Source organism: Pseudophryne corroboree, chromosome 12, assembly GCF_028390025.1.
Source record: "Pseudophryne corroboree isolate aPseCor3 chromosome 12, aPseCor3.hap2, whole genome shotgun sequence".
Lineage (NCBI taxonomy): Eukaryota > Metazoa > Chordata > Amphibia > Anura > Myobatrachidae > Pseudophryne > Pseudophryne corroboree.
Genome location: NC_086455.1, coordinates 150,023,324 through 150,050,261, shown reverse-complemented (window position 1 = coordinate 150,050,261; position 26,938 = coordinate 150,023,324). Strand labels below are relative to the sequence as shown.

Below are 26,938 nucleotides of genomic sequence, written 5' to 3'. Positions count from 1 at the left end.
GGTCATTCCGAGTTGTTCACTCGCAAGCGGATTTTAGCAGATTTGCTCATGCTAAGCCGCCGCCTACTGGGAGTGAATCTTAGCATCTTAAAATTGTGAACGATGTATTCGCAATATTGCGATTACACACCTCGTAGCAGTTTCTGAGTAGCTTCAGACTTACTCGGCATCTGCGATCAGTTCAGTGCTTGTCGTTCCTGGTTTGACGTCACAAACACACCCAGCGTTCGCCCAGACACTCCTCCGTTTCTCCGGCCACTCCTGCGTTTTTTCCGGAAACGGTAGCGTTTTTTCCCACACGCCCATAAAACGGCCTGTTTCCGCCCAGTAACACCCATTTCCTGTCAATCACATTACGATCGCCAGAACGATGAAAAAGCTGTGAGTAAAATTCCTAAGTGCATAGCAAATTTACTTGGCGCAGTCGCAGTGCGAACATTGCGCATGCGCATTAAGCAGAAAATCGCTGCGATGCGAAGATTTTTACCGAGCGAACAACTCGGAATGAGGGCCAATGTCAGTTATTTATGAAGCACACCTAATTTGTAAAGAGCTTGAAACCAATTAGCACAGTGTTATTACAGTCTCTACACATCATCTTCAAATAATGATAACAGGTGTAACAAAAATACTGATTACAAATGTTACACTGCAATTTTGCTAAAGGTTTCTACCATGGTAAAATGCAGTGTGAAAGAATGACTTATATATTTAAATTGCTATATCTAAAATAATGGATGTGGATGTGACTGTCTCTTGCAATCAACTGTAAAATCATTAATTACTTTGATTTAGTTTAAATGTGTAATACATAATATTCATATATCTGTAATGTATATATAACACAAGGCACTGCATACAGTATATGTATAAATCCCTAAGTAAGACTCAGTATATATTTAGAGATAAAGATACGTCTAAACTTTTACTACAGTTGATTTTATTTTATAGACCTCAATTTTCGCAAAAAGAAAATCTGTTCTAGGCTAAAATTCAGAAATCATAATAAAATGATCCCATAAAATGACCTTTCCCAATAATAAATACCATTAAGACAAATGGAAAATAAAATAAAATTTTAACAAATAGTGAAAATAAGTAGTAAATGACTGTGCCTATGTACAATGGCAGTAGACATCTGATATTAACTATGATGACATTTAATCCAAGCACCACTATATTAAGAGAAAACAGGCATAGACGCAGCTACACACAGCTACTGATGGGACCAAGAAGTATCATCCTAGTCAGGAAGGCGCTAGAGGTGTGTGTCTTTGTGTTATTCTTTTTTAAAATCATACTTATTTTTGGATTTTTGGATTTCCAACTAAATTACAAAACACTGGAGAATGAGAAAACATGATCAGTATATAATAAACAATAGATAAACACATTTGTCACATGCTGTAGACAATTGATGATAAATGCAGAAAAAAATAATATAACAACATACAAAATACAGAAACGCGCAATTTACTGTAACAGCAGCAGGTCTGGAACAACCACATATACAGTAATCTACCTACAAAAACACTAATAATATTTTAGAACTAGTGACCCAATGACACCATTCAGGCCTGCACAGCACTATGGGGGACATTCCGAGTTGATCGTAGCTGTGCTAAATTTATCACAGCTACGATCTTCTTCCCTGACATGCGGGGGGGAAGGGGGGACGCCCAGCAGAGGGCTAGTCTGCCCCACATGTCAGTCCAGCCCCCCCTCGCAGAAGTGCAAAGGCATCACACAGCGGCGATGCCTTTGCATTTCAAGAGTAGCTCCCGGACAGCGCAGCTTTAGCGTGCTGGCCGGGAGCTACTCATCGCTCCCCATCCCGCAGTGGCTGCATGTGACATCATGCAGCCGCTGCTGCCCGCCCCCCGTTTGGTCCGGCCACGCCTTCGTTGTCCGAACCAAACCCACGAAACGGCGGCCAAACCCCGCTGTTCCGCCCCCTCCCGCCCAGCGATCGCCTCTGCCTGTCAATCAGGCAGAGGCGATCCCATCCCTGCTGCAGCCTTCAGCCGTCTGGCATGCGCCGGTGCACTACGGTGCCGGCGCATGCGCAGCAGGGACCCTTTCACTCTGCTGCATTAAAATGCAGCGAGCAAACGGGTCAGGCATTTTTAGAAAAATGCCAATGAATATATCTGGTGAGCAGGGTCGGACTGGCCCACAGGGGTACCAGGGAAACCACCGGTAGGCCCCACTGCTTGAAGGTCCACTCCTTCCTCTAGGGATCATTCTCCAGACTGTGCACTTGTATTATACATGGTAGATATGTTGCATTACACTGCACTAGACTATTGTGTATTTCAAGCCTCTGTGGAGGCTGGCCACACCCCCTTTGTAGGCTGGCCACACCCTTAAGTATGGGCCCCTATCACTGCATCCCCCCGGTGGGCCCTTCATGCCCCAGTCCAACACTGGTGGTGAGTGATAAGCAGAACGATGCACAATAGCACCAGGTTTATTAGTGCATAAGATTACAAATTGAAATAGGGGAGACACACCAACTGCCAGTGAGTCGGGGATTGTGTAACCCAATCACTGCTATTGAATATCAATTGCCACTCCTTTAATAGTTATTGGATTTAAGCAATCAGAGCTTGTTTGTGCTGATTTGGATACCACATACTGCACGTGTCATTTGTTTACTATTATTGAGTGTTAATTTTTCAGGTCTCCTCAACAAGCCTCTTAATATTTTTCTACCTTACAAGATTTATGTAAATTTGTCTGCTTCAATAAATGTTTATTGCATGACCACTAAATACAGCCATGCAGAGCCGTAACTAGGTGTGTGCGGAAGGGGCACGGACGTCATGTGTTTTGGATAGCCAATAAGAAACATCCGGATAAAACCGAACTGGCGTTAATTCTGGCGTTACATTCAAACCCGCTCATCTCTAGTTATAACACATGACTCTTGGGTGCACCACCAACTGAGTTATTCGATATTATCAGTATTATATTGGCCAAAACTGTTGGTATGTGATATCCACTAGAATAGAAATTAACAGGTCAGTGCAGAACACTCCATTTTCATTAAGAACATTTTAAATCAGTACAGTAGAACACTTCACAGCACAGATGAAACATACAATTAACCATTAGAAAATACCACATATCTGTTGAGGCGGGATGCCAGTTAAACTGAATCCTGCCAAAGAATCTACACATTATATGCTGTGGCTATAGCTGCTGCGTTATTAGCAATATTTTGAAAATTTTATAGAAAATTTAGGCTACAGTAAATCAGTATTACTAGGTGCCTATGTAGCTGAATTAATAAATACTTTGAAGCATAATATATACGTATCTCTTTTCATCTATGGAGGAAAGTGGCTATATTTTCCTGTTATAGTATACAGAAATCGGATGATGGTGCTGTCCTATGGAAGGTACATCTTTTCCTGAAATATTCTGACATAGGTGGTCATTCCAAGTTGATCGCTCGCTGCCGATTTTCGCAGTGCAGCGATCAAGTGAAAAAATGGCAAAAATGCGCATGCGCATGGTACGCAACGCGCATGCGCTAAGTACTTTCACACAAAACTTTGTAGATTTACACAAGCTTGAGCAACGTTTTTTCATCGCTCGAGTGATCGTAGTGTGATTGACAGGAAGTGGGTGTTCTGGGCGGAAACTGGCCATTTTCAGGGAGTGTGATAAAAAAATGCAGGGCGTGCAAGGTAAAAACGCAGGAGTGGCTGGAGAAATGGGGGAGTGGCTGGAGAAATGGGGGAGTGGCTGGCCGAACGCAGGGCGTGTTTGTGACGTCAAACCAGGAACAAAACTGACTGAGGTGATCTCAGTCTAGGAGTAGGTCTGGAGCTACTCAGAAACTGCAGGGAATTATTTAGTAGCAGTTCTGCTAATCTTTCATTCGCTATTCTGCTAAGCTAAGATACACTCCCAGAGGGCAGCGGCCTAGCGTGTGCAATGCTGCTAAAAGCAGCTAGCGAGCGAACAACTCGGAATGAGGGCCATACTGTATTGTCTTTAATTTCCCATCAATTGTATAGGGTTTATTGGTTTGAACAATTCTAAAAGGAACTGCTAAAAAAAGAGACTCACAAAGTCCTACAGCCTGCTGACTGTTCAATAATATTTCAGTGAGAATATACAGTACAATATTTAATAACATTATAATGTGGAGAATTTATACTTGACTGTGACCATAAATAATCAGCAGAAACTCATCATGATAATTCCCATGTAGTCACATGTAAAGATAATTACATATCTATAACAGCCATGTACTGACCCCAGGCATCTCTTCAAGTCATTCTGAAATCCATCATTCTGCCTCATGGTTGGTTAGATGTTCTCCTGGACCAGTATATAAGATGCTCCAGAGAAGGAGGTTACCATACAGCTAGAGAGAGATATACAGTATAATACAATACAGAGACAAACAGAACAACAAAGAGAGCAATAGATGAAGAAGATGGATGAAATGTTCTCCTTGTTTCTTCTACTCTGTGTTATGAACTCAGTGACCAGTCTACCTTTGGACCTATCAAAACAGGTGAGATACTGAGTGAATATATATATACTAGGTGCTTCATCGCGCCCTACGGGCGCTCTTCAAACCGTCGGAAGGGGCTACGCCCCCTTAACCCCTGCACGCCTTTCTGGGGTTCAATATATGGAGTATTACCTGCATTCCTAATTTTGTTAGTGTTTGAATATTGCACAATGATAGGGCGTCCGATGGTGAAGGGGGCGTAGTCCCTTGCAACAGGAAGGGGTTTGGGGAGTGGGGACCGCGGATGGGGGAGGGGGTATGAAGGCGCTGTGGGTGGGGTAGGAGCAGGGGTGTCGCAGGTGGGGGATGGCAGCTGCAGGGCTGTTGCGGATGGAGGAGGGGTTCCGAAGGCGCTGCAGATGGGGAAGGGGTGGGTGCGGGTGTGCAGTGGATGGGGGAGGTGTCCAGGGGGCGCGGTGGGTGGGGGAGGGGTGGATGCGGGGGTAACGTGGGTGGGGGAGTGGCGGGTGCAGTGCTGTTGCGAATGGTGTAGGCGATGCGGATTGGGAAGTGCCTGCTGCGTGGGTGGGGTAGGGGATCCAAAGGTGCAGCGGGCGGGGGAGAGCCAGATGCGGGGTGTGGCGGATGGGGGAGGGGCTGTTGCATATGGGGGAGGGGTTTGGAAGACACTGCGGGTGGGGTAGGGGGTCCGAAGGCGCAGTGGGTGCGGGTGCCACGGGTGGTGGAGGGGCAGGTGCGGGGGTTTGCGGGGGTTTGCGGGGGATGGGGAGGGGTCCAGGGGCGCTGCAGGTGGTGGAGGGGCAGATATCAGTGCACATAGTCTCTATGGTAGTTAGTGAGGGTTGGTGATGGTGTGAGAGGGGTGAAGGCCAGTACACAGACAGGCAGTTAGAGAGCAGGATGATGGTGACAGGGCATAGTGACGGGGAGTACTTAGCAGATATAGGGGTGGGCTACAGGTGTGATGTCACAGTGTGTGTACCTTTGCTCTCATGTGTGAGGTATGTGAGGTATATGTGAGGTATATGTGAGGTATATGTGAGGTATGTGTGAGGTATGGGTGAGGTATGTGTGAGGTAAGGATGTGCGGGTCGTGGTGGCCACTAACCTCCAGGCTGCTGCTGTGAGATGGTGACTGCAGAGGGAGGGAGCTCAGACCCAGCAGCAATAGGTCGTGGTCAGCATTCCTTCCTGGCCCCGTTCCGCCGCACACTGTCCGCCCCGTCTGACGGGCGTCATTCCTCCATCCTGCATGGCAGCATCAGCTGCTGTGATCGCGGAGCATAGGTAAGCGTCCGGAGCCCTGTGGGCGGGCAGGCATGGTGTTTCCCTGGAGAGGTGCGGCGCGCGTCCTTAGGCTGCAGACGGAGGGAGCTCCGGCCCAGCAGCAATGTTGATTAGTGCGTGTCCCGTCCTGGCGCTGTCCCGCTGCACATGCTCCGCACCGCTTGCCGCTGAGCATGGCAGCCCTTGTCTGTATGCTGCAGATGCTGATCTAGCGGTGCCTGAGCTAGCGCCCTCTCCCTGGGGTGTGGGTGTCAGGCGGCAGGAATGGTGTGTAGGTGGGAGAGGAGTTGCGGGCGGCGACTCGCTGCCTGCAAGTACCCTCCATATCAGCGCTGTTCCCCTCCCTGCAGATAGTGTCAGTGGCCGTGGTGTACTTTTGCTACTGGTGGCCAGGGCCGGTGCTAGGGTGTTCGGCGCCCCCCTGCAAACTATGAATTTTGCGCCCTCCCATATTCCTTTGTTGTGCATCTGGAAAAGTGGTGTGGTCTCACAACTAAGGGGCATGGCCACACAATAGTACCCCCATTTAAAATTACGCCACAATGTAGCACAATCTTATTCATCTTATACGTAATGCCCCACCCGTAGTAGTAGCGTCCTTATACGTAATGCCCCACCCGTAGTAGTAGCGTCCATATACGTAATGCCCCCCCAATAGTAGTAGTGTCCTTATACATAATGCCCCCCCAGTAGTAGTAGCAGTTATATGTAATGCTCCCCAACAGTAATAGTAGCGTCCTTATACATAATGCCCCCCCAGTAGTAGTAGCATCCTTATACATAATGCCCCCCCAGTAGTAGTAGCATCCTTATACATAATGCCCCCCCAGTAGTAGTAGCGTCCTAATACATAATGCCCCCCCAATAGTAGTAGTGTCCTTATACATAATGCCCCCCCAGTAGTAGTAGCAGTTATATGTAATGCCCCACAACAATAATAGTAGCATCCTTATACGTAATGCCCCACCCGTAGTAGTAGTGTCCTTATACATAATGCCCCCCCAGTAGTAGTAGCAGTTATATGTAATGCTCCCCAACAGTAATAGTAGCGTCCTTATACATAATGCCCCCCCAGTAGTAGTAGCATCCTTACATGTAATGCCCTCCCAGTAGTAGTAGCACCGTCCTTATACATAATGCCCCCCAGAAGTAATAGAGTCCTTATATATAATGCCCCCCCCAGTAGTAGCGTCCTTATATGTAATGCCCCCCAGTATTAGTAGCCTCCTTATACGTAATGTCCCCCTATAGTAGTAGCGTCCTTATACGTAATGCCCCCCCATAGTAGTAGCGTCCTTATACGTAATGCCTCCCCTATAGTAGTAGCGTCCTTATACGTAATGCCCCCCCATAGTAGTAGCGTCCTTATACGTAATGCCCCCCCTATAGTAGTAGTGTCCTTATACGTAATGCCCCCCCATAATAGTAGCGTCCTTATACGTAATGCCCCCCTATAGTAGTAGCGTCTTTATACGTAATGCCCCCCCCTATAGTAGTAGCGTCCTTATACGTAATGCCCCCCCCTATATTAGTAGCGTCCTTGCATGTAATGGCCCCCCCAGCAGTGGCGTCCATAAAGTGCGCACACACAGACATACCTCACACACACACAATTCACACATATATACAAACACACACACCCCACCATATACACACACACACACACACACACACACACACACACACACACACACACACACACACACACACACACACACACACACACACACCCCATCCCCACTATATACACACACACACACACACACACACACACACAAACACACACACCCCACCATACACACACACACACACACACACACACACACACACACACACACACACACACACCCCACTACACACACACACACACACACACACACACACACACACACTATATACACACACGCACACACATTTCTCTCTCACCCTCCACTTACCAAGTCTGGCTGGCCGTCACTGCAATGCTGATTCCACCACTGTTCAGCTGTCTGGTCCCGTGTAGCTCCGCCCCTCTATTCCGTGTAGCTCCTCCCCCTCATGACGCCATAGCTTCGCCCCCTTTCGGGACCCGCACTGCACAGCACACAGCCCGCTGTCACAGGTGATTGGGGGGGGGGGAGGACAGGCACAGCAGCTAGTGGCCATCCTCACCTCCTATACTGTAAGGTAGGGTCTTGCACCTGACTGCTGCTGGCGCTGGGTATGGGGTAGCTCCCTGCAGCAGATGCAGTCGACTCCGCCCAGCTCTGTGACTCCGCCCAGCGTTACGGGCACAGAGTCACAGATTAAGGCAAATATATAGGAGATATATATAAATATAAAACACAATGGTACCTTATGTGGGATTTTAAGTGAATGTATGGTACTAATATTCAGTGTTTGTGTTCACTTCTTCATACATTCACTATGTAAGAAGTGCGCAGAGTGGCGGTGGGATTAGAGGAGATATGGAAGAGCAAGTTCATGTAAGGTTCCTCTTTTGTCTTTCTCCCTTACAATTATCAGTCACAATGTTCAGCAACCAGTAACTGCAGGAGGAAGATCTCAGTGACATACTGTATGTCTCAGTGCACTTCCAATTCTAACTTCTGATTGGGAGTGCAGTTACTGATTGCATAGGGATAGTGGATGATAAAGAGTCCAGTGGCCATGATCTGGGAAGAACTACATATCTTCTGCCTATAGAATTATGCCACTTGGGGTGATGTTTTAAAAAAAATGTAACACCACCAGGTGAGACCAGTGAGTTATACAAATGGCAACGTGAGCTTAAACTAAAATGCTTTTGCCTTTCAGATTTCTCAGCATGAAATAAATGATTTTGGTAAGTTTCTTTATTGTCATTTACATATCTTTACTTTTCCACTTCTAGTCACTTTCTTCTCTTTTATTCTATTTACCTGTTTCTTTCTCATGATTTTAATTACATTATTGACTTTCCATATTCTCCTTTGCTGCATTCTCTTCTCTCTCTCTCTCTCTCTCTCTCTCTCTCTCTCTCTCTCTCTACCTCCCTTTCTACTTCCACTTTCTCTCTTACTTTCTTTCTCTCTCTTTCTAATTTTATCTTTCCTGCAAGAATCTTGCTTTTATGCCTACCATATAATTATTTTCTTGTTTTTGACAGATCCAAATACACCGGACATGATCAAGACAATAGGAAAATTCCATAAAGGTAAGAATTTTAAGAATAGGTACAATAATCCATATTACAATAGTTCAAATATACAATACTGAGAAAACAAAAATATATATTTACAGTATATTAATCTGCAATACGTAACTTACACCTTCATAATGACCATCACTGGGAACTGTTATAAGCATTTTATAATTAAAATATACTCTGAAGTACAGGTAAATACGGTTTAGAGACCTACTATGATAGAATACAACTGCAATATGGTGTCATATCATACGGTTATTACCACTGGCCGTGTGTGTACTGACATGGTCATGGTGAGGGCACCTTCTGTGCTTTGGTTACTATGACAACTTACAGTATCTGATACTACTGGATAAATAAAAAGAAATTGAGAAATATGTAGCACTGTTATGACAGTGATTACATTGCAATTATATATTAGGTGGCATTTTTGAGATATTCAAAATAAAATTTGGCATTTTCAATATTCAAATGGAGCAATGCATCAAACGTTCTAAAGAAGACAAGTGAAGAGATTAATTATACAAACCAATCAGCTTCTAGCTATCATGGATCTATTACAGTCTATAAAATGATACCTGGAGACTGATTGGTTGCTATGGGCAATTTTTCTACCTACACTCATTAGAAGGTTTGGTACATCTTCCCATAGGTCAGGAAGGTGTGTTTTGCAGACAATGTTGTTTTATCAGTAGAGATGAGCAGGTTTAGTTCTCTGAGAACCGAACCCTACCGAACAACATGTCCCGAGCCTGGATCCGAGTTCCGGCTTGGGACTTCCTGCCAGACTCGGAAACCAGAACGAGGCAAAGCGTCATCATCCAGCTGTCGGATTCTTGTGGGTTTTGGATTCCATATAAGGAGCCATGCGTCGTTGCCATTTTCAGTCCAGTCCTGGAGAGTGTAGCAAGAGGACGTGTCTCCTCAGTGTCTGTGCGGGAAAGTGGTGTGGCGCGTGGGGTGGCAACCTGCTCTTATGTGTCATTCCAGTGCTGTTTTGTGCTGCATCAGTCCAGTGGTGGTGTCTTGTGCTGCATCAGTCCAGTCCCACCATGGTGGTGTTCTGTGCTGCCATAAGTCCAGTGCTGCTGCTGTATAAGTCTAGCACAGTAGTGCTGTATTGTGCTGCATCAGTCCAGTGGTGGTGTACTGTGCTGCCATAAGACCAGTGGTGGTGTCCTGTGCTGCCATAACTCCAGTGCTGCTGCCATATAAGTCCAAGAATACTGCTGTATAAGTCCAGGGGTACTGCAGTTTAAGTCCAGTGGTACTGCCGTATAAGTCCAGTCCAGTGGTGTAGCCATATAAGTACAGGGGTACTGCCATATAAGTCCAGTCCAGTGGTGCTGTCTTGTGCTGCCATAAGTCCAGTGGTGATGTCCTGTGCTGTATATTATTTACTCCAAATAAAAGGGTTATATACTTATATTATTATCCAAATAATTTTTACAGGGTTTGCCCAGTGTTTGTAGTTTAGGGGCACGCTCGCCTGTGCTGCATAATAACTCCAAATAAAAGGGTTATTATTATCCAAATAAATTTTTACAGGCTCTGTCGTGTGTGTTGTAGGGGTATACCCGCCTGTGCTGCATATTATTATAATACTCCAAACAAAAGGGTTATAATTATCCAAATTATTGCTACAGGCTTTGCCGTGTGTTTGGTTTAGGGGTACGCTCTCTTGTACCAATATTGTGCATGTATTACATCTGGGCAAATTCCAGCTCGTCCCATGTTTTGCACATACAATTAATTTGGTGGTGCAAATTTTTTTGAGAAATGACAGGGGCGTGCTGGAGATGCTCTCAGTGGGCCAAAAAATTGCGGCCCGCTTTTGACATTCAGCCACTGCGTGCCACTCCTAGATGGGCCAGGTGTTTGTGCCGCACACTTGTGTCGCTTAGCTTAGTCATACAGCTACCTCATTGCACCTCTTTTCCTTCTTTGCATGATGAGCTGTTTAGGGCCTAGTTTTTGAAAAGTGCCATCCTGTCTAAAACTGCAGTGCCACTCCTAGATAGGCCAGGTGGTTGTGCCGCACATTTGTGTTGCTTAGCAAAGTCATCCAGCTACCTTGGTGCAACCTTTTGGCCTAAAAACAATATTGTGAGGTATGAGGTGTTCAGAATAGACTGGAAATGTGTGGAAAGGAATGTTATTGAGGTTAATAATACCATAGATTCAAAAGTGACCCCAAATTCTGTGATTTCAGTTTTTGTTTTTGTTTTCAAAAATCCTCCAGATCCAAAACCAAAACCAAAAAACGAAAGGGTAGTTTTGGCAAAACCAATCCAGATCCAAAACATGAGCGAGGATCCAGATCCAAAACACAAAACACGAAAAGTGCCTTCCGCACACCTCAAATTATCAGCAGTCTGATCCATTTCCTCATACTAGTAAATTTCAAGCCACAAAACAGTGAAACAGTTTACTGCTATGACATTATTTTGATCCACATGCAACTATAGTTTTTTTTCTGAAAAATCTGTCATGAGAGCTTATTCATATATGATATTTGTCTGGTTATAAGTACAGACATTTGCTGACACTAACAGATTATAAAGTAGCTTTCAGGGATGCATTTAACATAATGCTGTTTATTACCACACCATAACTAACATATACTGCTGTTCTTTGTGTGTGTGAGGGCTTGATAGTAAAAAAGGGCTTGAAAGTAAAAAAAATAAAAAAAATAAAAAAATGGCAGAGCCACTGGAGTGTGAGTATGCAACTATCACATCTCTTAAACTTTTTTTCTCCTCTTTTTTCCCCCTTGATTGTATTATCAATTACTGCCTGTTGTTGAATATTGTCTCTTTTCACAGCTAGGCTATAGTACCTTATATTTTGTCCTTATATATAGATTGTCCCCCTCTTTTTGACTTTTTGATTTTCTGAAGGTAACAAGGAGTTAGCGCTAATTAAAAATGGTTGGGGTCGAGATTGAGAATCTCACTCAGTGCATATCATGCATAATGTATGTGCACATGGAACCACAGTCCGAGTGTTGGTACATCTATACGAGATGTGAGCGAATGCCCACCCTGGAAACCCAGGTAACTGATCTAGAGCAGACCGTTATGCGACTGAGGAGTATTCACAATCTCAAGCAAAGTTTAGATAGATCGGTGGAGGAGTTGCAGTGGGGAACACTGGTAGACGAGGATGATCAGGTAGATAGCTGGGTCACAGTTAAAAGGAAGAAGAAGAGGGGTATTCAGGACATCTCCGATCTGCCAAACCTCAACAAATTTGCCTGACTGGATGAATATTCTGAGGATAGCAGTGAGGAAATGACGGGACCGGAGGAGACTGTTCCCTCTAGCAACCAGAGGAGCAGTCCCCTTGGTACAGTTAGTCAGGTACATAGTCAGATTGTGGTGGTATTCTATTATCAGGAGGACAGACAGGGCAATCTACTACCGGGACCGTGATTGCCGTACAGTCTTTTTGTCTTCCTGGTTCTCAGGTACAGCACATTGTGGACCGGGTAGATAGATTGTTGAGATGGGCTGGTAAAGACCTGGGCGGTCTTGGTGCATGTCGGCACCAATGACAAAGTTAGTGGTAGGTGGGGTGTCCTTAAGAAAGACTATAGGGAATTAGGCATGAAACTTAAGGCAAGGACATCTAGGGTAATATTCTCTGAAATATTACCAGTGCCACGCACTAGCCCAGGGAGGCAGAGGGAGATTATGGAGGTAAATGTGTGGCTTAGAGACTGGTGTAGGAAGGACTTCTCAGTCAGGCGCCATATTTTTTGTCATGATGGACTGCACCTGCATGAGGAGGGGGCTGTGGTGCTGGGGGCAGTTTGATTAGAAGGTTGGTGGAGCTTTTAAACTAGGAGCCTGGGAGGAGGGTTTAGCTTGAAGCTACGGGTCAAGCAATGAGAACAGTAAGGATTTGGGTAGTGTACAATTTGGGGGTGGAGAAGGGGGAAGCGAAAGAACAGCCGGCAAGGGTATTTGCATGGGTATTGGCACCGGAAATATGGACACAGGCATTGCCCAAGATAATTCCAATTTATTTCCTAATGACGAATATGGCTCAACAATACTTTATATAGAAAATGATGTCCATAGCATAAAGGAAGATACTAACATCAGAGGGGGAGGTTTAGAAAGTCTTAATAGGTCAAATAGAGATTGTGGTGAGGAAGACTGTATTAAGTATGATGGGGTGTAAAGGGAAGGAAGAGTAGAATACAAGTTGTTAAGGGTAATTCTAGAAAGTCACTTGTAAATATAGATAAGATACCATTAAAACAAACGTGCAAGGGAGAGGCTAAGCTAAAATGTATACTTACGAATGCAAGAAGCCTATCAGGTAAAATGGGGGAATTGGAATGGCTTGTATAAAAGTCCCAAAATGATATTATAGGTATTCCAGAAACATGGTGGGACAACTTTCATGACTGGGTTGCTAATTTGAAGGGATATTCTCTTTTCAGGAGGAATAGGGCTACTAAAAGGGGAGGAGGGGTATGTCTCTTTGTTAAACTATCTCTAAAACCATACTTATAAGATGGTATTTATGAGGGGACTGGAGATAACATGGAGTCGCTATGGGTTGAGATCACAAGTGGGGGCACAGAAGAAAATAATCTAGTCATTGGTATGTGCTACAGCAACCGGATATTAGGCGAGGAACAACTCTTGCAGCAAATTGAAAAAGCTGCAGGAATGGGGGACATCATAGTGTCAGGGTATTTTAACTATCCAGATATAAACTGAAGTAGCGATTCATGTGTAAAAACTAGGAGCAGCAGGTTCTTAAATACATTAAAGGATCATTACTTGACTCATTAGTCGAGGACCCAGCTAGGGGTAAAACTATTCTGGACCTAGTTATTACTAATAATGTGGACATCAAACACTAAAGTTGGGGAGACCTTGGGAAACAGTGACCACTATATGGTCACATTTGACATCAGTTTCAAGAAACATAGCTATAAAGGAGAAACTAAAACATTTAACTTTAGAAAAACTAACTTCAATAAGCTGAGACAGGCCTCAGAGGAGACAGATATTAAAGATACTAGAGGAGCCTCCTCTAGTAACTTTATTAACTGTCTCCTCTGAGGTGGCGGCCATTTTTGGAGGGACGTTTACAATAGAAGCTTGTAGCGTCCTCTCCCCCTCCTTTGATAGTGCCAGAACTCAGTAATGAAAAGTGGGCGGAGCATAACAGCGGCAGACGGCGGCATGAGCGGCCCGGGTCCTCTCCTCTCTGTCAGAGAGGCCAGGCCCGGGACATCTGTGCCCGCAGCACCTCCCTGATGTCGGGCCTGAGTGCAGTTGTCGCAGATATAGCATTTGCAGAGAGAGTTAGATTTGGGTGGGTTCTTTTTTGTCTGAGCAGGGTAAATACTGGCTGCTTTATTTATACACTGCAATTTAAATTTCAGTTTGAAAACACCACACCCAAATCTAACTCTCTCTGCACATGTTATATCTGCCCCTCCTGCAGTGCACATGGTTTTGCCCAACTGCTAACAAATTTGCTGCTGCGATCAACTCTGAATGAGGCCCTTTGTTATCACATTGTATGTAATTTGTATTTACAGCTGATACAGATGGCAGAGTACGGGAAGGTAACTTCAGCAGGATTCACAAAGCCAAATCACATATCAGCATGCTACCAAATGCTAACATATAATAAAAAGAGGCTAAGAGAAGTAAAGGTGAAACATATTAAGGGCTGGTGCAAACCACTAAACATTGGGTGTAGTAAGTCAGTGACCTGTTATAGAAATCAGGGGACTCAGAGATATAAAGTGACATCTGTAAGTAATATCCTATTAGTATATCACTAGTTGTAAAGGCTGGCCTCACAATTTTCAGCACAATAGGCTATTTACTCTCTCTCTTTTACTCACTCTTTTACATTTACTCTCTCTCTTTTACTCACTCTATTACATTTACTTTCTCTCTTTTACTCACTCTTTTACATTTACTCTCTCTCTCTTTTACTCACTCTCTTTTTCTCTTTTTTTGCACTCATGCAATCTTCCTTTTTCTTCTACTGTCTAATTTTTGTACCACCAATATTTTTATCCTTGTCTATAACAGATCCAAAAACACTGAACATGATCGATGAGACAGCAAAATCCCATTCAGGTAAGACTTTTGAAATTAAGAACAAATTAATTAGTTTAAAAATACACTATCAAGAATACATATATGTATCCTTTAAATAATGAGCAGTGCTTATTTATACCTTCAAACCACTATCACCGAGATATTTAATATAAATTTGACTAATTGAAGCAGTATTTCATGTAGATAAAGATTAGAAATTTACTATAGTACAATGCACAATAGTAACAAGCGATGTTGGGGGTCATTCTGAGTTGATCGCTAGCTGCAGTTGTTCAGAGATCAGGCTAAAAATCTGCATTTCTGCGCATGCGTATGCCCCGCAATGCGCACATGCTTCATCCAGAAATTTCCCATGCTGGTTTTCTATCCCAATCCACCACTGCTTATTACTGAATTTCAATAAAGCAATACAAGTAACCTATTCTTAGCACTTACTGTTATCCACAAGGAATTGTAGGTTTTAGCAGGTAAAACGGTGTCATGAGAACCTATTCAAAGAACATATTTATCTGGTCTTAGTAAAGTCCATGTGCTGCATCTAAATGGTCACTGAAAACAACAACTTTCAGAAATGCAGTTAGTTTTATACTGTTTACTGCACTCCAACAGCTTCAACAAATACTCAATATACTGTACTATCCAGATAAATGTAATGTTCCTGGTTATTATACTGTATGTACATTCCTATTTTACAGGAGATACAGATGCCAGACACCAGAAAAGAAGTACCTTGAGCAACATTATTGAAGTAAACAAAGGTATAAATATACTACTAAATGCTAAAATAACTAATGCTAACGTTGTATCTGTACACAGAATTTTTTGGGGAGAATTGTACTCCTTGGTACTAGTGTATGAATTACAGAGACAGAAAGAATATTTTTAAGATTTTTTTTTGTCTGTTTGTTCATTCCGGCAGCGCACGAAAACGATGAATTTGTAATGCGTTCTCACTATTGTATAGTTTAGTCTAGAAAGACACTGAGGTATGTATTAGCTCAATGTGACAACAGGGACAATATAGTAAAAACAAGATTCTTGACACTTGGCGTGTGCAGACTCCTCAAGCCAAAAATGACTATATGTATAGAAATATCATTTTTGAGGGACAAATATACTTGTAGGAACTGTTAATGAATTATGGAGAAAAATAATTTTATATTTGAATTTGCACAGGTTCCTCAAGTCCAAAATGACTAATATATATATATATATATATATATATATATATATATATATATATATATATATACATACAGTACATGCTACACACCCAGAATACAAACAGTTTTATATGTACAGTATGCATACAATATACAGTATCTCAAGATCTATTATGCATGAAAATACGACTATATATTAATCACTAATCAGGCAGCTTATCTTTATTCAGGAAGTTGCAGTATATATGTTAATCCTGTAGGTGGTGCACCAAGACAAATATTATATATCATAGTGTCACTTGTTACTTGCAACCTATCAGTGTTACTGTAGGTTAAATAGCAATAGATATGGGATCTACGAGATAAAATTTGTTTGCCTAAAGGGAACTAAGACTAGACAGTAAGATTGATTGCCCCTTGAATTGGATTTTGTGGTTTACATGAACAAATTAAAAACTGGGAATTATTGCATATCAGTATACTGTTGCAGGGACAAACACTCAAGGCTGCAGGCGCAGTGTTTAGGACTAGCTGCTGCTACCATGGGCAACTTTACATGTCTTGCTCCCCAGTTGGTAGCCCCAAGCATCTTTTTGTGTTAATCCCCGAAGGAAAACTGCAAATACTGTTTACAAAGACATGTTGTGATCAGTGTCTACAATATAAAATTTACATCACAATATTAGATGCCACTACTGTAATATTAGTCCCACTGATCAATAACAGACATCCGCATGAGCGAAGCTGTGAGCAAATGTTAAAATATAAAGGAGTTACTGTAGGCTAAGAGTTCCACAGGTAAACTTTACTAAGGGGTGGTTTAGGATCACTACAAATCAGATGCAGTTTTAGCTTTTAAATAGCTAAATGCTTGCTTTGGTTTGGTGATTGAAAACTAAAACAGCATCCGGTGTTTACAAACCCTACATCCCATATGGTTTATCCATACCATTTTCTATGATCTCAGAATCATGCCTAGTCCTCTAGACTTGTGGCTGTGAATTGGAATCCCACCCTGGAGATTGCTAGCCCAATGCAGAGTATAACTGAGCACCACCTAGTACCTGTAGCAGGTGGATAATAATGTTTAGCATTCATACTGTATGTGCTCCAGGGCACACTAGCATTGCTTCAACAGCATACATTATAAGCTTTGCATAAAGTGACAACTTAGTAGTGCTTCAAGAAATATTTCATGTAAAAGGTACTAATTCTACAATCAAATAAATGTTAATGCCTCCACAATTGTATAAAATAAATATTAACACTCCCTTTTAGATATTATATTATTATGGATACTTTAAATAAAAAAAAAATATTCTCTATTAAAGTGGCAATAAAATGTTATGTTCCCCTTTGAAAAATGATCATCCATATGGGAAATAATAAAAAAACAAAACTTATGGATAGGGAAGGTATTCCAAAGTAGCGCTCAGTCTATCACAGGTAGGCTTGTCTGCCTGGATTCCCGGCTTTGTTGCTTCCATAAAGTATACAGCATGTTGGTACATGTGTATGCAACTGAACTACCAATTGTAATACAAAGCAACCTAATAATAGTAAACTGCATTAAGAAAAGCAGTAACTAGACATTTTGGTGCCCCGGACCACAAAAAACATCCTATTTTTTCCAAACATAGATAAAAGGAAAGCCCTGGTGCCCATTGAAAGCACTTGCTATGAGGCATCTTCCCACATCACATCCTCCTTTATTTAAAGCACACATTTCAAAATAGTATCATAGCCAGGATTCACACCCATGACCTTCCATATTGCAGTCAGACACCTTACTCGTGGAGCTTATTTTCTCCTGTGTGGGATGTATGAGAGTATTTTGAAATGTGTGGAAGCAATGAAGGGGGTTTAACCAAGGTTAAATCATGCGCAAGGTGGGCTACTGTGCTAATTTGAGCAGCTACTAGAATAACATGTCTAGTCAGTCCTGTACACCTGGAAACAACATGCAATAAACAAAATAGCAGCGCTTTACAATCAATAAATTGAACACAAATGAATTAAAACAGTGAAATAGATTGAAACACATGGAGATGAGTGGACTGAGGGTGGGAAAAAATGGATTCATTTAATGATAAAAAATACAGACAATATATTGAATCAAAAGGGTTAATTCAAAAATTAATAAAATTGCACAACAACCGGAATCACCAAGGGGCTACTGGAATATTGTGTCCGTTCCTTAATTCATGTGGACTACAGATGAGTATGGTAGAAAAAGAAGGTAGGGCTGATGGCACAGTCCTGATGGTGATAATTACCACAATGGTTACCGCTGGAGGAAAGGAGTCCTCTGGATAGCATCCCTTTATAAGGGTGGAATCTCTGGGATCCTAAGTCCTCACCAAGTTGCAGAATCCTCAATGCTGAGTGGAGAAACCAAATGTCACCAGTGGGCGGATGCTGTTTGCCCAATCATCTGTGGATTTTTTACCAAGGTCCACTAAAGGTCCGGATGTAGCCCGTGCAGCTTTCAGTTGGCAATGGTGATCTGGAATATAACTGACGCATTTCGCTGCAGAACCTGCAGCTTTTTCAAAGGTGAAGTGCTCATCAAAGTGCCTAAAATCAGCAATTTGACTAAACTGTCAGTTAGTAAATCTTTTTTTTTTAATGTTTAGTAGTATTTTCAGTTGATTAAATACTATGTACTGTACACAGGGCATAGCTACCATAGGTGCAGGGAGTGCATCTCCTATGGGGCCCAGAGCTGAGAGGGGCCCATCTAACCTGTCAAAGTTACATGTGCTATATACAATTTTCACCATGGCGTAGTACATATGGGCCCTTACAAACTTGCATTAGTGCCTGAAAGATATCTAAGTTTCCTCCTGGACCGGCTAATGTGGTATAAAATTAACTGGAGGGCAATTTAATATTGCATAATATGCACTGGGGCACTGTAATGTGGCACAATATGAAGTGGGGGAACAATGAACTATGCATGACGTGTACTGGCAGCCCTACAATGCAACATAACATAACCATGGGCACTACTATGGTTCAGAAAATAAAGGTGGGCACTACTGTGGGATAGGTGTCTCTATAATAGCATTCGGACAGGGACACCTTCAATGCGCTGCTATGGGGCCCATAAAGTTCTTGTTACGCCCCTGATGGTACATGCATGTGTGGTATACATACAGTTATTTTACGAAGTAAGGAGAGCTGTGTTTTTGTATCAAGAAACACATATTGAAAGGAAAGATAGATGGGCAAAATGTACTAACTTCTACATGCTTTATGTCCATTTTGCTGTTTAATGTAGGTTACAACTTAACAGTACATGACGGAGATATACTTATGAAAACTGGACGCAGCGCCACCAACTGTACAAATTGCCTGTGGCCTAAATCTGCAGATGGGACTGTCCCTGTTCCGTACAACTTATCTTCTGTTTATAGTGAGATAACCCTTCCTTATGGTATCCTGAAGTAGTCATGGACGACTATTGTACTAATATATTAATATATGCTCATCTTCCTTTTCCTACAGATGCCAATCAAGTCAACTTATTTAAAACTGCTATGGAGGAGATTGAGACACTGACATGTGTGAGGTTTGTACCTCGGACAACAGAGAAGGATTATATCAACATTATCTCAGGAAATGGGTAGGTTCTTCCATTCTGTCTTTGTTAAAGAGTAAAAATAATGCAGTTTAGTGATTTCTGGTCACAGAAGCAGAATTCTCTTACACTTGATCTTTACAATCAATGCTAATTCTCCATAAAAAAATCATTCTGGAATAGTTTTAAATTGTTTGCCCAGCGATGACTGTTTCTTTCCTTTTGTGAACAAGTATAAGTAACCATTAAACATACTCTAATACCATTATCTGTGCTTCCAGCTGTGCATCATTTGTCGGACGACTAGGTGGAGGTCAGATGGTTGGGTTATCCACTGCTGGCTGCATGTATAGAGGGATTATTGAACATGAGCTAGATCATGCCCTGGGATTTTACCATGAGCATATGAGAAGTGACCGCGATAACTATATCAACGTCAATTTCCAGTATATCTCACCAGGTAGTACATACATCGCAATTTCAGAAAATTATTGTTTTGTTATTTAAGGTTTTGTGTTGTTTCCGTTTGACTGTGAGTTGCAGTAATTGGAGGTTTCTTGTTACAGGTGAAGTAGGAAATTTTCAAAAGGCAAAAACTAATAACCTGGGTCTGGAGTATGATTATGGCTCAGTGATGCATTATGGCAAGTAAGTTACTGTACACAGAGTTATTACATGATAGCTGAGGGTGGGTGAATGTGATTTGTGCACATTGATGTTATAATAGTCCCTACTGATATTGCCATATCTCTATGTGACAGCTATGACTTCTCTAATACTTCAAACCAACCGACCCTTGTACCCAAGCCTGATCCAACTGTGCCCATCGGCCAGAGAGCTGGACTGAGTATCTTGGACATTTCTAAAATAAACCGTCTCTACCAGTGCAGTAAGTAAATCTCTCTCTCTCCCTCTCAGTACACAAAGTACTGTAGTTATAGTTAGTAGTAAATCCAGGTAATATATGTGCAATTTCCCACCTTAGCTAAGCCATGTTACACTGCACGTAGTAGCAGGTAGGGCAGGGTGGTGCCGCGCTTCCTATTTAAACTCTAAAACTCAATATAAATATATGGCTGCCACTTATTTGTGTGCTTTGCATTTATATCTAATACTCAATATGTCACTGTACTAGGATGGTTCCCAATAAGCAATAGTCAATATCAAAAGGTAATAATGTAACTGCTTCTTATTAAGTGATGACACAAGGCTCAGGAGTAATTAATAAAAATATTTTATAAGCAGAAAATAAATAATTTATATATAGTAAATAAAAATAGTAAATATCAGACGTAATTACATAAAAGTGAAAATATATGCACAAAACTGTACCTGGTGAATCCTGTTAGCAGATGCAAGCATGCAAAGGGTTAATTTCCATGTAAGACCCTCGCTCAGACCCGGAACCAGACAGTCTATATGTGCAGTCATCTTAGGAGGCTGCGTGGATATGAGTAACGGTGTCCCGGGTGAGCTGCACAAATGAGTGGAGAGGGTTCCCTGTAATACATAACTGATCGCTGGAGATAGAGTCATAACGCTGCTCAGGGTGGCGGAAGTGACGTCAATGCATTTTTTCTCCTGGACAGGCTATGCATCTGTGTGTCACAGCAGGGTTTGCCCAGGTGTAGTCTCGCTGCTTTTAGGGAGATTTCTTCCTAACACAAAGTGAGAACTATACACTGGGTGAAGTAATCTGTCACAGATGTGTCCTCCTCATTTGTTGCCATGATGCATGTGAGTCACGGGATAACAGGAGAGCGCCTACACATGCACACCCTACCCAGACACTTTATCCGGGAGACCAGCTGCTGCGATCTAGCGCGGTATGCAGTGTTGCGTGTGCATTGTGGGTACACTGAGGAGCGCTACATGCTGCAGCAACACAGGAGGAGGACACAATTGTGTAGGTCACCTTAATGATATAATGACTTATCACACCTTATCACATCTACACACATTTAATTATATCACTTTCTACCTCCTAGATGTCTGTGCTTATTTGCTTAATGCTCAGAATGGAACCATGACCTCAGCCAACTATCCCTCAGCCTATCCCAGTAATGCCGACTGTGTCTGGTTGATCAGGTCCCCATCTGGACAGGTACAGTAATGAATGGGAGTAACAGGTGACAAGCAGAAGGAAGGTGTAACACACAGGAATGCTATAACACTGTAGCATTACATATCATACACATTGATGATAAAAAACAACGTAGTACTCACCTTAGGAAAGGGCTGCATAAGATTCAATAACCAGATAATAGATATCAATATATTTTGAGAACAAGATACACACACAAACATGTATATATTTTTTGTGTTGTGAGACACGACACAACCCCAAATGAAAAGTGCCTTTTATGTACTTATGTGCATCCATCTCTAGTGTAGAATTCAGCAGTCATGTAGAACTACTGTATATATGTGTGGAGTTTATACTGTATGTTCTCCTTGAGTTTGAGTCTTTTTTCTCTTGGCCCCCATAGAAACATTGGGAGGCTGCACAGCCTGTAGCAAAATGAATCCTTGTGTATGTTGTGTATGTGGTATGGATATAATTTGTAAAAGTCACTGGAGCAGGGACTGTTGAGAATGATTAAATAAATTTGTAAAGCAGTGTGTAATATGTGAGCACTATACAACAAGTACTAAATGTAGAAAGGAGATACAGATGATAAGTGATAAGAAACCTGGGAGAAACCTGTGCGGCAGGAGGAGGGACACCAGCTTTTGTGGTAAATGACATCCCGGCATTCCCTGCTGTTAGGACATAATAACACTGTGGTTGGGCATGCTGGGATGTGTAGTTTGACAGCAGCTGGAGTGTCACAAGTTGCTTACACCTGCTGTATGGTTTAAGTTTACAGTTGTGTAGATTTTATGTAATAAAACCAAGTGCTGATAAACATTATGTTTCACATTGATGTACAGTACCTGCACAGGTCAGACCTAATGTGTGCAAAAAAAGAATAAATAACCAAAACAGTATACCAAACATAGCATTTTTAAACCACTGATATAATCTATGTTGGTGCACATGTGCATGTTGACCTACCACCATGTTTATTTAAATAGGGTGGGCACACGTACCAGGCAGCATATGATGTTTGATAATGGGGACACTTACCAAGAAGCTCTGTCACCACATGCAATGACTTAACTAAGGGACTGACCTCCTTCCAGTTTTACCTACTGAGAATTGTATCATATCCATGAGAAAAGAAGGATTGGGGGCATCATATAAATGGTGACATACAGTAGGATTGGATTGTATAATAATGCTCAATTTTAGATTATGACAATACTCAAATTATTAAACTTGGAGAAGAAGATCACATTATTCAGGTGATTAAATCATTCAAGGGATCACATCCTCCAGGAGGCTATGTCCTCCAGATGATCTCATCATCCAGGGGATCACATTCTCCAGTCTGGCATAAAAATGTGTAATTTAAACAACATATTATCTCTTTTTCTAAGTTAAATGACTAAATAAATATGTTATTGCTGACAGACTGTATGTCTTATATTCAGGCTACCCTGAGTTTTAGTGCCTTTGATGTCCAGTCCTCACCTGATTGTACATCTGACTACATCAGGATTTATGATGGTCCCAGTACGACATCTCCCGTGTTGCTGGACAAAACGTGTGGGACTGGCCTGATCCCTCTAATCGTTGCTTCCACTAACCAGATGCTGGTAGAGTTTACCAGTGACAGCAGTGTTACCGGGGTTGGCTTCAAAGCTTCATATAGCTCAGGTACTGTACTCAGTTTAAACATATGTCAATGTTATGGTTATCTAATTCTACTTTCTGTAATATTATCCAAATGCAGCCACGTTTCTTGCTGTGGTTGGTTTTCCATGGCACCGTTGTTTTTAATGATAAACTAGAAAATGTAGTTCACAGATAAATGTATTAACTATATGTCCCAAGATAAAATAAAATATCAAGATAATCACACGGCCAGCATTACAGACACAATACTACACCTGCTTGTCTGTAGTGTTACTCTATCAACTTTTTTAAGATTTCTTCAGTATCAGATAGATGAGACTGCCACTGTACATTATGCTGTAACTCTTTCTCAAAGCAGTAGAAACAGAAGGAAAACTATCTTTAAACTATAAATCATGTAGATGCTTTTTAGGAAACAAAATCAAATCAGACTTTATATACACCCAAAGTTCCCACCTACTCTCTCCCTAATGTACATATATATCTGACCTTGTCACAAAATATACCCCTTCTTTCCTTCCCATATTTTCCTGAGACCTACACTTTTCCTACCCTTGGTAACCAAATGAACATCTCTTTCCTGCTCTGGAGACTTCTCCTGCAGCATTTACCACATGTGGAAATACCTATTCAACTTGACCATGCTCTTGCCCAACCTTCACGTCTTCAAGTGGTCCCTCAAAACCCATCTCTTCACAGGTGCCTTGGTCCCTGCCACCAGCAATATCTATTACCACTAATCTTATGTACTCCTGCCCTGTCTCCCTCTGCCACCCCCCTCTAGAGCAAGGCCCCTTCTCTCTTATCTGTCAAATCTTTCCCTGGCTTCCACCCATTAACACATTGTACATTCTTTGTGCTCTCTCTAACAGTAAAATCATTATATGTTTTACACAATGCCTGAATAGCATGACCATTCCTGATGGAAAATGCCCATAGGTATGGGAATTCAGCAAATCCCATATGTCCTATATGTGTGCACCACTAATATGCTGATCTGCTCCCCAATTCCCATAAAAGCAACTTCAGGGCAAAGACCAAAACAAAGGCAACCAAACCACATGGAGAAATGGAAAAGTAAATAAAAAAGCCTCAGTCAGGGTGCACATAACATTTATTAATTTCTGAGGCCATAAACATCTCCCACAGCTATAAGCTGAATGCACAGCATGCAACAAGTCATAGCTCATACTAAATATTTTCTAACAAGTTCAATAAACCTCAAGGTATAAACTCCATCAGTAAAAGTGAGACTTTTATTATTCCTCTGTATTTGATTTACATTGTTTGCTTCCATGGCTTTCTGGCACTGTGGATATTGTGCGGTGTTATGAATACATGATGAAGATGATAATGATGATGATGATGATCAGTAAACCATAGGCATGTAGTAGTAGACATACTGTATTTACAAAAAGAATTGCTAATGAATGGCTTTTCTCTAATCAGTACTGAATCTGCAGTATAAACACTAAGCTTTTATAGAACTAAAATAAAACTCTTATGGAAGCTTTGACATTTATTCTCTCATATGTTAGAACATTACACAGCCTGGTCCATTACTGGATTTTAGATTACAATGCTGTTTGTTCTCTTCTTTACACTATATCTTCCTAAAGTACAATGTGGAGGAAATTTCTTTGGCGTTGAAGGAAACTTCACATCTCCTGGATACCCGACTGCATATAATCCAAATATGGATTGTACCTTCAACATCACAGCTCCTGTTGGATATCGGGTAAGAATGGTTTTGCAGTCTAAGATAATTTGTGCAGTGGTGTCAGTAATGTTCTGGAATCTTTATTATTTGGGGAATGTAACACATATACATACAGTTAAGAGAGATCATGTTTCATACTTTGTACTGTTAAGTTGTTGCTGACTTTCCGTCTTTTGCCGTCTCTACTTTCTGCATGTCTTTTTAACTAATGGTAATTGATACATATATGTATTACAGATATCACTGAGTGTAAGTGATTTTCAGCTTGAGTATTCCCAGTACTGCTTGTGTGACTATATGGAGGTCTTGGATCACTCTGATGTGTACGGTCCATTCTGTGGTACTAAAAATATTCCTTACATAACCTCCTCTGGGAATACCCTGGCAGTGGTATTCCATAGTGATAGGATGAATCAGATGAAAGGATTCCTGGCTTCATTCAATTTCAGTGAGTAATACAATCCTATTTATTCATTATAGAGCAATACTATATGCCTACTGTGCTACATTTAGGTCTTAGCATTGGAATATGTGACCTTATAAATCAGTAAATCATGTTATTTGTTGACATCATGTACTCGGTTACTGTTGCATATAATAATGTATTTATTTCTCTTTCCTTACAGTATAACTGAGACATATTACACACTGGGGTTATATATTGTAGCAAGAAGAATCCCTAAATGTGGAAATCATATGACATCACAGGAACAACATCCACAGTATAATCACATTTCTATATGGGGTTCAGCAAATCTGCCTTATTCTTGAAAACCAATGTCAAATGAGAACCATAAATAACAACACTATAATTTCTATACAAAATAGAGTTTAGTCATTAAATAGGAAATTTTCTTAGAATTTCTGTCTTACAATGAATTTGATTGCATTGTATTTATGAGTAACAGGAAGAGTAATGACAGTAGAATGTAGAATTAATAAAATCTATGAAGTGCACAGCTGTGTGAGACATTATTTATAATCTTGTGCTTGGTATTCAGCGGCTCTTGTTAGTAAGTGAACTTGATAAAATTTAGATTATTGAATGGGATAACTGATTATCAAGTAGAGTTTATTTCTTTACAGTGGTGGTGACAAAACATGAAACTAGGATATTTGTCTAATAAATGTTTATTGAAAAAAAATCAGTATTATGATAATGTAGCAAAAGCATATACACAATAAATAATACAAATGTAACATACAAGCAGGGGGAAGGAGGGATGTGCACGAATGGGCTGGAGGAGTTGAAGACTTATGCTCCGGGATCCAGGTAAAACTTCCAGTGGGTTATGTACCCATTTATTTGAGTACTTGTTAGTGATAAGTCCCATTTGGAGATACTGATGTTCCTGAGATGTCAATTTTGCTCCACTAAAGTCTGGGGTGGGTCTGACCGGTGACTCTGCAGTAGTCACCGGAACCTCTACTGCAGTTACAGCCCTACCAGAAGGTACGGCATCGAATGCCTTACTCCAGGATCTGCAGCCTTCAGTAAGAGATTGATTGGATCTCCAGGGTGGGTTCTGGCAAAGTGCTGCCTGGGGAAGGTCAGGCAGGTACACACGGGAATCAGCAGATTTACCTATTATAGTTTCCATATTGTGGGAGGATGAGAATACTAAAATGGCTATTCCTCAGCACATCTTAGTGATCCCACACCCCAAAACCTTTAATA

The 26,938-nt window shown here is 41.7% G+C and overlaps 1 protein-coding gene across 3 annotated transcripts in view; it reads left to right on the top strand.

Annotated features, from left to right (window-relative positions):
- Window positions 1-26,210, top strand: part of LOC134981041 (embryonic protein UVS.2-like) — a 56,148-nt gene extending 29,938 nt beyond the window's left edge. The window contains exons 2-15 of one of the 3 annotated variants that reach the window (XM_063948169.1): window positions 8,579-8,606; window positions 8,910-8,957; window positions 15,023-15,070; window positions 15,748-15,810; window positions 19,499-19,633; window positions 19,726-19,843; window positions 20,080-20,258; window positions 20,365-20,446; window positions 20,560-20,687; window positions 21,787-21,902; window positions 23,336-23,561; window positions 25,160-25,278; window positions 25,498-25,708; window positions 25,887-26,210. In XM_063948169.1, the coding sequence (XP_063804239.1) occupies window positions 8,579-8,606; window positions 8,910-8,957; window positions 15,023-15,070; window positions 15,748-15,810; window positions 19,499-19,633; window positions 19,726-19,843; window positions 20,080-20,258; window positions 20,365-20,446; window positions 20,560-20,687; window positions 21,787-21,902; window positions 23,336-23,561; window positions 25,160-25,278; window positions 25,498-25,708; window positions 25,887-25,891 (1,506 nt within the window). In that variant the 3' untranslated portion in view covers window positions 25,892-26,210. Of the gene's footprint in view, window positions 1-8,578; window positions 8,607-8,909; window positions 8,958-15,022; window positions 15,071-15,747; window positions 15,811-19,498; window positions 19,634-19,725; window positions 19,844-20,079; window positions 20,259-20,364; window positions 20,447-20,559; window positions 20,688-21,786; window positions 21,903-23,335; window positions 23,562-25,159; window positions 25,279-25,497; window positions 25,717-25,886 lie in introns of those variants that run through there. The other 2 variants (XM_063948168.1, XM_063948170.1) reach the window with 2 other exon arrangements.
- Window positions 26,211-26,938: the final 728 nt, after the last annotated feature.